This window comes from Prionailurus viverrinus, unplaced genomic scaffold, assembly GCF_022837055.1.
Source record: "Prionailurus viverrinus isolate Anna unplaced genomic scaffold, UM_Priviv_1.0 scaffold_39, whole genome shotgun sequence".
In the NCBI taxonomy this organism is placed as follows: domain Eukaryota; kingdom Metazoa; phylum Chordata; class Mammalia; order Carnivora; family Felidae; genus Prionailurus; species Prionailurus viverrinus.
Window position 1 is genome coordinate 2,067,247 of NW_025927607.1, and position 12,681 is coordinate 2,079,927.

General features: G+C 55.9%; 1 protein-coding gene across 1 annotated transcript in view; it reads left to right on the forward strand.

Moving 5' to 3' along the window:
* RAMP1 (receptor activity modifying protein 1) overlaps positions 1-12,681 on the forward strand; it is a 47,470-nt gene that overhangs the window by 17,185 nt on the left and 17,604 nt on the right. The window contains exon 2 of the mRNA XM_047846624.1: positions 346-485. Coding sequence (XP_047702580.1) covers positions 379-485 — 107 coding nt within the window. The 5' untranslated portion in view covers positions 346-378. The remainder of the gene's footprint in view (positions 1-345; positions 486-12,681) is intronic.

The following is a 12,681-nucleotide window of genomic DNA, read 5'->3' on the forward strand; positions in this document are numbered from 1 at the left end:
AGACGGGAGGGTGAGGGGGGAAGGCAGGGGAGGGTATGGGGGGGTAGGCAGGGGCGGGTGTGCAGGGAAGGCAGGGGAGGGTATGGGGGGTAGGCAGGGGAGGGTGTGCAGGGAAGGCAAGGGAGGGTATGGGGGGGTAGGGCAGGGGAGGGTGTGCAGGGAAGGCAGGGGAGGTGTAGGGGGGAGGCAGGGGAGAGTGGGCGGGGAAGGCAGGGGAGGGTATGGGGGGATAGGCAGGGGAGGGTGTGCAGTGGGGGGGAGGTGGGGGAGGGTGTGCAGGGAAGGCAGGGAGGGGTGGGTGGGTCCCCAGAGAGGCTGAAAGTCCCCCTGGGCCCTTCGTTGCAGTGCATCACCTCCTCATGGCCACGGCCTGCCAGGATGCCAACTCTGGCGCTCTCCTCCAGGAGCTCTGCCTCACCCAGTTCCAGGTGGACATGGAGGCCATCGGGAAGACGCTGTGGTGCGACTGGGGCGAGGACCGTCAAGTGAGTGTCGTGTGGCCCCTGGCGGGAGGGACGTGGCTGGGGTGGGAGCCACAGGGGTCTGGTGCAAGGAGCCCGCTCGCGGCCGTGGTGAGGGGTTCTTCGCCAAAGTCTGTGGTGGCGGAATGTGGCCGTGGGCCGAAGGAGGGCGCCAGCGATAAGCGAGTGGGGGCGGGAGGAGGCCATGTCCACAATGACCCGGGGCCAGGACGGATGGTGGGCCTTGTACAGGGGGAGCTCCGGGAGGGAGGGTTCCGTCTGGGCCATGTCTAGCTGAGATGCTCGTGGCCCATCCACGTGCGGGCGTGCGGGGGACAACAGAGAGCACCGTCTAGTGGCCAAGGGCTGAGTCTCGGTGACAGGAGCCCCAGCTTGCACGGATGGCTCCACTGGTTCCCTCGGTCCCCGTGGTCAGGCTGAGGCTGTTATTCCCACCCTGTTTGGGGCTCCGAGCTTCATCAACCCTTCATGACCTGTGAACCGCCACCAAAGACAGCTGGCACTGAACCCCTTCCCCTTTGTGACTTCAGTTTTTCTGCCAAAGGGCCCTTCTTTCCCCGCCTCGCTGGGTGTATCCAGGGCCCCAGGCATTCCTCAGTGGGGTCGGGGGCTCTCCCCACCCGGGGCCCAGGCTCTTGGTGTTCTGGACCTCCTGGTCCAGAACTTGAGCATGGTCCAGAACTTGAGCATGATGGAGGAGGCAGGTGCTAGCATCAGAACAGCCTGTGCTTTAGGCTAATTGGTCTTCTGCCTCAGCAGAGGGATTTGTGTTTAAATTAAAGATGGCACATTAATACAATCAGGAGGACACAGTGGGGTCCCCAAAGAAAAAGCAGTCTCCCCGCTTATCTTGAGTAAGTGACCACGGATTGGTGCGGATGGCCCCGCACACAGGTGGCCCAGCAGCCGAAGGGGTAACGCCAGTGGTGTTCCCAAAGAAGCAGGGGTGACGTGGTCTTAGAAATGGGAGCCACCACAGGCAGTCCCCAGTAGCGCTCTGGATACAGACGGGAGTAACGATCAGTCAGGCCAAAGAAAGTTTTCCCTCTTTCGAGCCACGGGGTAAAACAAAAAGGGAATAGAGGCAGTGCTGAGGGTGACGACGTTGCTGGGACATTTTGTTTTAAGTTTATTTATTTATTTATTTTGAGATAGAGAGCAAACAGGGAAGGGGCAGAGAGAGAGAGAGAGAGAGAGAGAGAGAGAGAGAGTCCCAAGCAGGCTCCCACACTGTCAGCACACAGCCCAACACAGGGCTCGAATTCACAAACTGTGAGATCATGACCTGAGCTGAGATCAAGAGTCGAGACACTTAACCGACGGAGCCATCCGGGCGCCCCAGGACATTCTTTTATTTAAAAAGAAAATCAAGATATTTGAGGGAGCTGGAAGCAGAAGTCCTCATGGGGAACGGTATGTCAGCACGTCAGCTGAGGCTGCCGGCCCGGGTCTGTGGTCGGCAAGATAAGAGCCTGGAGAGAGGTCCGAGTCCTAGTCCCCTGGAACCTAGTACACACGACGTCACATGGCAAAGGGGAAGTAGATCACAGATGCAACTAAGGTAGCTGAGCAGGTGACTTTGAGTGGGGAGATTATCCCGGATTATCCGGGTGGGTCCGAGGGGCCTTAAATGGTCCCAGCGAGGCCTTTGGAGCAACATCAGACTGGCTTTTGTGTCCCTCTGACGCACCCTCCTGCCCATCCTTCTTTGAGCATCTCCCTTTCTGGCACCCCAAGATTTTCCAGGATCATCGTGTACGTTTTCTGCCCCCTTCCCCACTCCCCAGAAGCAGCGGTTTCTGCAAGGAAGCCCTGGTTCCTTTTATTAAAGAATGTTGTTTAGAGACGCCTGGGGGGCTCAGTCGGTTGAGCGTCCAACTTCGGCTCCGGTCATGATCTCACGGTTTGTGAGTTCGAGCCCCGCGTCGGGCTCTGTGCCGACAGAGCCGGCTTCGGGTTCTGTCATTCTCTCTCTGCCCCTCCCCGATTTGTGCTCTGTCTTTCAAAAATAAATAAATGTGGAAAAAAAAAAAAAGAATGTCATTTAGGGGCTCCTGGGTGGCTCAGGCAGTTAACCATCAACTTCAGCTCAGGTCATGATCTCACAGTCAGTGGGTTTGAGCCCCGCATCGGGCTCTGGGCTGACAGCTCGGAGCCTGGAGCCTGCTTCGGATTCTGTGTCTCCCTCTCTCTCTGCCCCTCCCCCACTTGTGCTCTGTCTCTGTCTCCCAAAAATAATAAATAAAAACATTAAAAAAAGGTTTAAGGGGCGCCTGGGTGGCGCAGTCGGTTAAGCGTCCGACTTCAGCCAGGTCACGATCTCGCGGTCTGTGGGTTCGAGCCCCGCGTCGGGCTCTGGGCTGATGGCTCAGAGCCTGGAGCCTGTTTCCGATTCTGTGTCTCCCTCTCTCTCTGCCCCTCCCCCGTTCATGCTCTGTCTCTCTCTGTCCCAAAAATAAATAAACGTTGAAAAAAAATAAATAAATAAATAAATAAAAAAATAAAAAGGTTTAAAAAAAACCCAAACTATGGAACTTGTTAAAAAGAAAAAAGAATGTCGTTTAGAAGCCAAGATACACACACACACACACACACACACACACACACACACACACACTCTCTCTCTCTCTCTCTCTCTCTCTCTCTCTCTATCTCTCATATGTCAGGAATTCACGTGTAACCAGGGAGACCTTACTATCCCTGAGAGAAAACATGGGTGAGGTCTCCTGGAGCCTCCGTGGGGGGGGGGGGGGGGGGGGGGAGGCTGAATAACAACGATATTTGTATATTGTTACTGTAATAACAGTATTGATTTCAAGGAATCGGTTTATGGTTTATGCGACTGGGGAGGGGGAAGGGTCTGGCAAGTCCAAAATCTGCAGGACAGGCCAGCACAGCTGATGCTGTAGCCCGGGGGGCAGAGTTTCTTAACTTGCCCCAACGTAAGGCCTTTCAACTGACCGGATGAGGCCCCCCCACATTATCAGGGATGACCTCCTTTCCTTAAAGCCAACGCATGGGAAGCAGGTCTCCGAAATTCCCCAGCAATGCCCAGATTGGTGTGAGATTGAATAACCGGGAGGTGTTGCCCGGCCAGGCTGACACAAAACCGACCATCACCCTGTGCTTTGTGTCACAGCTGTTCTCAAAGGTGGGTTCAGAGAAGCGTCGTCTCCCCTCATCCAGACTCTGGCCCATTATGCCCACCCACCGCCACCCACTCCCCATGGGCGACCAGTCTCTCTCGTCTCTGCGTCTTCCTTGTATTTCTTTTGCACAGGTCAGCCGGTGTACGAATTTTTCTCTCGCATCCTTTTTTACTTGGAGTGTATTTTACTATAGATATTCTTTTTGCACTTTGGTTTTGTTTCCTTTTTTTTTTTTTTTTAACCTAACAGCGTATACTGGAAATTAATTCTTACCAGTGCATGGAGAACTCCCTCACTCATTTTTACAGCTGGATAATATTTTGAGAGAGAGGGCGTGCATGCACGAGTTGGGGAGGGGCAGACAGAGAGGGAGAGAGAGAATCCCAAGCAGACTCTGCACTGTCAGCACAGAGCCCGACGCGGGGCTCGAACTCATGAACCGTGAGATGGTGACCTGGGCTGAGAGCGAGAGTCAGACGCTCAACTGACGAAGCCGCCCAGGCGCCCCGCCTCGCCTCATCTTCCAAGCATTTTCCTGTGGACAGGCGTTTGGTGTCCCCCGTATTTTCCAATTTCAGATAGCGTGGAAGGGCACAGTCTCGAGCACCTGCACCTTCTTGCTTCTGGAGCTGTACCTCCAGGGTGGCCGCCTGGCATCAGAACCACGGGGTCTGAGGCGAGAGAACGTTTTGGGAGGCACTGCCTGTGTCCCCCCAGAGGGGCTGCGGCCTCGGCGTCCCCGCTGGCGGTGTGTGAGGGAGCTTCCCTGCCACCGGCCGGCGCCCTGCGTGGTCAGGCCTGCGTCCTCACCATCCGATCCGCGAGAGACGCTGTCGCCTTCCTCCAGCGACGAGTTCACCTTCTGGAGGTTTAAGGGCCGTTCATCGATCTTTTCTGTAAATGCTTGTTCGTGTCCTTTCCCAGTTTCTGGTCCTTTGTAAAGAATTATTTTATTTTATTAAATGGATTTACTTTTAAGTAAACTCTATGCCCAGCGTGGGGCTCGAACTCACGACCCCGAGACCAAGAGTCGCAGGTCCACCGACTGAGCCAGCCGGGCGCCCCTGAAGAGTTCTCTATGTTAGAAGAGACATTAGGACCGTTGTCTGCAACACACGTGAGATGTATTCCCCAGCCTGTTAGCTGTCTTCTGACTCTGTTTCCCGTGTTGCTGCTGCCCCGTCATCTTGTTTCCATCCAGCTGTGTGCGTCAGTGTTTTATCACCCCTGGGTCTGAGTCACGGCTGGAAAGCCTTTCCCCACACTGAGGTTCGAGAGGAATCCCCCATGTTTTCTCTTCGGTCGCTGAGCCATCTGGACTGTATTCTGCGACGAACCACAAGCAAATTCTGTCTTTCTCCACATGAGCTGCCCAGTTGTCCTGTTTATTCGTGAGCCCGTCTTTGCCCCCAGTGAGTGGAGATGCCACTTTGTTCTATGTAATGCCCCTCTATGCTTTGCACCTTCGTAAACATTCCGTGTCAAACCTTCTTCATGTTGCCTGCCTGTACGACATCAGTTTCTTCTCCAGAACCACCAGTGGGACTTCACTGCCTACCCACTGCTCACTTACCACGTTGTTACAACTAGTGTTTGTTAAGCACCTACTGTGTGCTGGGCACCGTGTTAATCGGTTAACACGTGTCGTCTCATGGAAGTAAGCGGCAGCCGCGGGAGGGCAGAACACTTGTAATCCCCACTCTGTCTGCCCAGGGTCACAGCTGGCAAGGTCTCTTGGGGTCCAGAGTCTCAGCTCTTGACTCTCCCCAGGGGCACGAGATGGCTCCCTCCTGGTTCTCAAGGGTGGTGTGGCGATGCTCTGTCTTCACAGAAGTGGGCGGGGGGAGCGGGTGAATGACAGCCTTTCGTGGCCATCTGAGCCCCTGCCAACATCCAGGGGGTCTGGTGAGGTCCGTCTGCAGTAGGATACCAAGTCTGGTTCTCGAGCCAAGGGCAGACTTTCCAGAGTCCCCTGGAGCCGCAGAGGTCTGGGGCAGGCAGGCTTGTCCAAATGATTGGGTGGAGATGAGAGGAAGGACCCAGAGAGAAGACCAGGCATGGCCGGGAGTGGGAGAGCTGCATGTACGGGCCGGAGAGCCATCAGCATGAAGGAACACAGTGGCCAGCAGACGAGCAGGACCCCGAGGTGGCGGGCCCACAGGCGGAGAGCCAGATAACAGGCTGGTCCCAGGGAATTCTCCCAGCCCAGGCTGGAGGGCTGCAGGCCAGGCAGGTGTGGGACAAAGGGGCAGGTGCTGGGAAAGACCCCGCCCTCAGCCAAGGGCAGCTGGCGATGTCGGTGGGATGAAAGCGGCAGAACCGGGCAGTCGCTGGGTCTGGGATCCAGGCCCAGCCTAAAGCTGGGGGTGGACACCCCTAGAGTCAGGAGGCCAGAGGTCCCCAGTGCCTGCTGCCTGAGGTCATGGCTGCCATAGCAACTGGGCTGGGCCCGCAGGTGACTGTGATCCGGCAGAGGGAAGTTCTGGATGCCACTCTGAAGTCAGGATTTAAAACAGCTGCGTGTCCGAGGACACGTGCCTTCCCACCAGGTGACAAATGCGAGAGAGGCAGGCTTCCCCAGCATGCACGGTCTAGAGAGACGTGGAGAAGGTCCCCTGCGGGCACACGGGGGGCCGGCTCATGCTGGCTGGCGCTCTGGCTCCCAGGCTCCCAGCTCCACCTCAACCCTGCTTCACTTAGGACCTTAGATGGAAACACTGGGTTATTTCCAAAGTACTTCTCAGCAGCACTGTGCCTCTTGGCTCAGAGATAGAAACTTCTTAAGAAAAAGCAAAGGGCTCACAAGAGCACTCAGGCCACACTCCAGTAAGAGGACAGTGACCTGCTGTGGAATTGTGGGTCTGCTTTGTTTCAGCATGGAGCTGACCCTGGGACCAGGGCTGTCCAGCATGGTTCTGCACGTAAATGGGTCCATGACCCCGGACGCCGACCCCCGCTCCTCCAGTGGGAGCTTGGCTTGGGGCTGCTCCTGAGTCCTTTGTTTGGAGATGCTCGGGATTTTTCAGGCTCCCCTGGTGTCTGACCTGTCACCGCACCAGGCCCACTCAGGGCAGACGGGCTCCGCGGGGCGGGCCCAGCCCGTGATTCCCAGGGGCCAGCTCATTAAACTGCAGGCCTGGTCTGCCAGTGGAAATGTAATTTAGAGCATTAACTGGGAAGATAATCTAATTTGGGGAGCTACAGAGAACATGGGAAAATGTGTCATCAGAAACTCTCATTTCCAGAGAGGTTCCTGTGGGTTTTGGGGAGGGAGAGAAAGAGCGGAACAGAGAAGGAGAAGAATCTCCAACATGAGGAACTCAAATAGAAACTGGTTGGTTTTAAAGTCCCCGCATGTGGGATTTCCGCCCCCCCACCCCCCCAAGACAAAAACTGCTGGTGGCTTTGGGAGGCCGGGAGCCCTGTCCGCTGCCCCCCTTGGGCTCTGAGGCATCACGGTGTTCACAGGAAAGATGTCAGAGAAATAGGTGTAGCACCTTCCATGATCTTTCATCAGAGAACCAACCTGACCCTCATACCCATCCAGGCGCCCCTCCTGTGCCTGCCCTGAAGCGTGTGGATTTATAAATGCCATCTGGGTCGCCTCAGCATACGCGGTCTCCCCGGCCCGCCTCCCTGGGGAATCCCTCCCCGCCGTGCTGACCCTGCGCTGGGCACAGAGGGCCCACTGGCCAGTTCCGAGGAGGGGTCCCCAGCCCTGCCAAGTGGGGAGTGGCCCGGTGTGTTGAGCAAAGGACACAGAATAAATGTGTCCCCGGCCAGTGCTGGGGATTCTGCCATGGGCACCCCGCCTAGGGACTCCAGTCCCCGGACAGGGCCCTTGACCCACCGCGGGGTCTCTCCCAGGGCGGCTGCCATTCCCTCTGTGCCTCTGAAACAAAGGGCCTTCTTTGCGGCTCCCTTAAAATCGCCGAGGCAGGAAATTCTTCAGGACTCAGCAGTGATATCAGGACAGCTGCTTTAGTTTTGAATTGCAACAGGAACTGAAAGGGAGGCATCTTTCTGAAATCACGGAGGTCTCTCTGGGGCAGTGGCTGGTGTCCTCCGAGGGATTCTGGTTGCGCTCGGCCCCTCTCACCGAGGCCTGGATGGGCCATGCCCCGGGCGCTCGGCAGGCCGTTCTCCAGAACCTACGTCCCACCCACTGGGAGTTCCCGGGGCTCCATCCAGTTCCCTTGGGGGTCTGTGGGGCTGCGCACCTGCCCTGGCCCCCAGAGGCCCTGGCACAGGTGCCCATCCCCCACCCCTCTGGCCGCCTGGGTGGGGGGAGTCCTTCAGGTGTCTCCAGAGCACACGCTCACAACCCCCAGCCCGGGCGCTGGAATCCTGACTTCTGGAGGCCTGCGTGGCCCGGCTCGCCCTGCAGAGGCTGGTTCTGCCGAGGCCCTGCCTCCTGCTGCCCGGCCGGGCCTCAGCCAGGCAAGAGGTGCAGACACAGCTTTCCAGGGCGCACTTGGGCGAGGGTGTGTGCCGTGGTCCGTCACAGCTGTCCGCACCTCTGAGCTGCTTGCCGGGTACCTTCCCCTCCAGTCTTCTTGGTGCCCAGCCGTGGAGGGTGGGACGTTCTCGTGTTGCTGGTGTCAGCAGCAGAAAGGAAGGACCAAGGACCCCCCGCCCAAGCTGGGCCCAGAGCTCCCAGCAGCCACCCCTGGAATTTGTTAGGCCAAGGCTGTGACAGGGAGGCATGACGGGACTCAGAGTTTGCCGGGTGGGCAGAGGAAGGGGGGGAACCCTTTTTGTCCACCCTGTTCAAAGATAGCTCCTCAGACTCCCACCTAGGTGGGCATCTTAGCAGAGCTGCTGGGGGTGGGGGGAATACCGTATGCAGCACCACGACCCCACAGCAGCAACAAGGGGGCCTTTCTGGGGGGGCGGAGGGAGGCAGAGGCCTGCCAGGCCCTTCTACCCTGTGTCAGGCGCTCAGCCGCGGCTGACCTGGGGGAGCAGACGGAGGGCTGGGCCAGTGGGACCAGTGCTGTGGGAGCAGGGTGTGCTGGAGAGGGAAGGATTTGTCTCGGGCTTTGTGCGCCCAGATCTGTGCCCATAGAGGAGCAACGTAAGGGGGTGGAAAGGTCTGGAAATCCACTGTCCTCCACCACAACCCCAGAGCCAGCCCTCGGCAGGCAGATGCGGGAGAGGAGTCATAAGGACACGAAGTGTCATACGGACACGCTCGGGGGAGATCCTCAGGTGGCTTGCAGCCCCACCCTGTCCCAGCTGCATCATCTCCCGGCAGCCAGAGGAATTGTCTTCACTTGGGGGGGGGGCGGGGAGCCCTCACGGACAGCAGCAGCATTTCGGTCTGGAGCTGCCTCAACCGTGTGCCTGCCTCGTGGAGGGTTCTCGTGATGGTGTCAGAGGGCCTGTGCCTGTCCACCTGTTGGCCTGGAGGTTTGGGGGAGTGGGAAGGAGGAATTCCACTTCCTGCTTGAGAAAGCTCCTGGAAAAATGTGTCTGCAGAGGCCACAAGCCAGGCAATCCCCCTTGCGGTGGGGGGAAGCCAGAAGCTTCCACTGGCCATGCCCAGGAGCCACGGCACGGTCCTCGGCTTCCCTTCATGTCCACTGCCCGAGTCCTTCTGGCCCCGGGAGAGGGCACAGATGCTTCCCCAGACACGTGTCTGGGATGAAGTCAGGCCTGTGTGTCAGTGTGAAAGGTCAGCGGCCGGGCGACACTAAGCAGATCCTGGCTGTGAGCGGAGCAGGCAGGTGGGATGTGTCCTGGTGACGGGGACTTGTGGCCATATCCCTTCCACCCCCGCCTCCGCCTTGGACACACTGCTGTGACTCCCCGCTTCCCCACGGCCAGGAAAACCCCAGACACGTCCAGGCTGTGCAGACAGGAGTCTGCTGTCCGGGGCCGGGGGGCCAGGCTCGCTCACACAGGGCTCCCCAGAGCCCGCTCACAGGCAGCCCCCCCAGGGCCATCTACACTGAGGGGCAGGGAGCGCGTGGTGAGAGTGATGAGAGGTAGGGGTGCAGCACAGTGGGTGTCACAGCAGATGTCCCCTCCTGCTGACCCTCAGCCCAGTGCTCACCCTGCCCCCAGGGTCTCCCAGGACCCAGCCATTCATCAGTCATTGTGTTGGTGGGCATCTTTGGAGCACACTTGGGGCCAGCAACGCTCAGACCACTGTGGGGGCCTCTGGGGAGCTGTGGCACCAGGCGGCAGCCCTCCTTCTCCGGGCAGATTTTGAGGACAACCTCCCCCAGGGCTCACAGGACTTCAGCCCTGGACGCTTATGCACAGGGTGCCCCGTGGCTCCCACTCTGGGAAAGGTGCCTCTTAGGTCTGAGTTCCCTCTTCTCCCAGCTAAAAAACGGAGGACTCACTTTCTTAAAAATACACCCCTTTTGGGGCACCTGGGTGGCAGTCAGTGGAGCCTCTGACTTTGGCTCAGGTCATGATCTCACAGTTCGAGATCAGTTCGTCATGATCTTCCAGGTCGAGATCTCACAGATCTCACAAACCCCGTATCGGGCTCACTGCTGTCAGTGCGAGCCTGCTTTAGATCTCTCTCTCTCTCTCTGCCCCTCCCCTACTCGCTCTCTCTCTCTCTCTCTCAAAAGTAAATATTTTTTTAATGGGTTTTTTTTTTTCATGAATTTTTGACAAAGAGAGAGACAGAGCATGAGCAGGGGAGGGGCAGAAAGAGAGAGGGAGACACAGAATCGGAAACAGGCTCCAGCCTCTGAACCGTCAGCACAGAGCCCGACACGGGGCTCAAACTCACAAACCGTGAGATCATGGCCTGAACCGAAGTCGGACGTTCAACTGACTGAGCCACCCAGGCACCCCAAAAACAAATGAACATTTAAAAAAAAGTGGGACGCCTGGGTGGCTCAGTCAGTTGAGCATCTGACTTCGGTTCAGGTCATGATCTCATGATTCGTGAGTTCAAGCCCTGCGTCGGGCTCTGTGCTGATGGCTCAGATCCTGGAGCCTGCTTCCGATTCTGTGTCTCCCTCTCTCTTTCTGCCCCACCCCCGCTCACACTCTGTCCCTCTCTCTCAAAAATAAATAAACATTTTTTAAAAATTCTTTAATAAAAAAGAAAGAAAGAAAGAAAGAAAGAAACACTCCTTTTGAGTAGCAAGAGAAGGTGAGTGTACCCCCACTGCCCGGGCCAGGTGGACGTGGCCTCGCTTAGTGGCCAGAAGGCCAAGTTGACACGCCCTGGTGTTCCCACCCCAAGTCTGTTGAGCCTTTACCAGGTCTTTGTGATCTTTAATGATGCGGCTGTGAGAGCTTTGGTACATACGGCCTTCTGTTTTGAACTAACTTAAGAATTCTTGCAAATGGACTTAACGTGCCATGGACGTTCTGTGGTTCTCATAGGTTTTGCCCCGTTGCCCTTTTAAGGAATTGTGCTCCTTTCTATTACCAACCGCATATGAAGGCGTTTCCTCACATTCTCATGAGCCCTGAGTTTGCACAGATTTTCTGTTGGCAGGTGTACGTGAGATTTCCTCTTGTCCCATTTGCCCGCCTTTGGCCGTTGGGAAGGCGAAGTGATTCTTCTAGAGTTGTTTTGCAATTTGTTTTTTCTCAGGTGCAGATCATCTGACCATAATCTTTGCTTCTTACCTTTTGAGTCATCGGGAGTCTTTTAAGTCTGATTTTTCGAACTCTCGAACATGGTAGAGGTCAGCTGTGTGTCATTTTTGTCCTAATCATCTTCAAGTTTCGCTCGTGTTTATTTTGGTGACGCTTGTCTCCTGTGTTTGATTTCGTTATGCAGTTCACGTGTGTGCCCTCGCTCGCTCCCCAGAGGTCTGGAATTCAGGCACAGTCCTGTCTGTTGCAGAAATTCAATTGTCGCAATTCCAAGGGAGTCACATGGCCACAGTATTATGTTCTGTTTCTGTTTAGTCGTTATGTGTTTTGAAATAACATTTATCTTCTTAAACACGCTAAGTAGTTACATTAAGACATGAATAAAATTTACTTCCTCCCTACCTCGATTAGGCTAACATAATTTGTTAAATAATGTTGCCTACCTCCATAGTTTGGTTATGCTTGATTTAATACTTAGTATGTTCTTGTGTGCATTAGAGTAATTTCAGTTAATTTTTTACAAAAAATTTTAATGCTTATTTAAAAATTTTTTTTTCAACGTTTATTTATTTTTGGGACAGAGAGAGACAGAGCATGAACAGGGGAGGGGCAGAGAGAGAGGGAGACACAGAATCGGACGCAGGCTCTAGGCTCTGAGCCATCAGCCCAGAGCCCAACGCGGGGCTCGAACTCACGGACCGCGAGACCGTGACCTGGCTGAAGTCGGACGCTTAACCGACTGCGCCACCCAGGCACCCCAAATGCTTATTTTTAAGAGAGAGAGAGGGGGACACAGAATCCGAAGCAGGCTCCAGGCTCCGAGCTGTCAGCACAGAGCCGGACGTGGGGCTCAAACTCACGAATGGTGAGATCATGACCTGAGCTGGTCGGACACTTAACCGACTGAGCCACCCAGGCGCCCCTCAGTTAATTTTTATGTATGTCTTGGGGCCATCCACCCCCCTTCGATCGCCATGGCCCTACAATATTTTCTACAATTTAGAAGATCTCATTCTCTCTTTGTGTGTTCATTCTCATTGTATTTCACCTTACCTTCTGCTTTCTTTGATGTGTTCTGTGCCTATTTTTCCAAGAGAACTAAAGAACCGTTTTGCCAGATTCCGTAAGAAGTCACATTGAGGTTCTAGGTGAGATGGCCAGGCACCAGCCAGACAGCTAGGGAGGTGCTATCTGTCTGCAGGAATCCTGCCCATGAGGAGCGTCTCGGGGGCCCTGTGTCCTGAAGAACACGGCAGCAGGCCTAGTCAGACTGTTCGCTACCTTCCGGTGCCGTCTTTTAAATTTTTTTTTTTAATGTTTATTTATTTTTGAGACAGAGAGAGACAGAGTGCAAGCGGGGGAGGGGCAGAGAGAGAGGGAGACACAGAATCCGAAGCAGGCTCCAGGCTCCGAGCTGTCAGCACAGGGCCCGATGTGGGGCTTGAATTCGCGAACCGCGAGATCGTGACCTG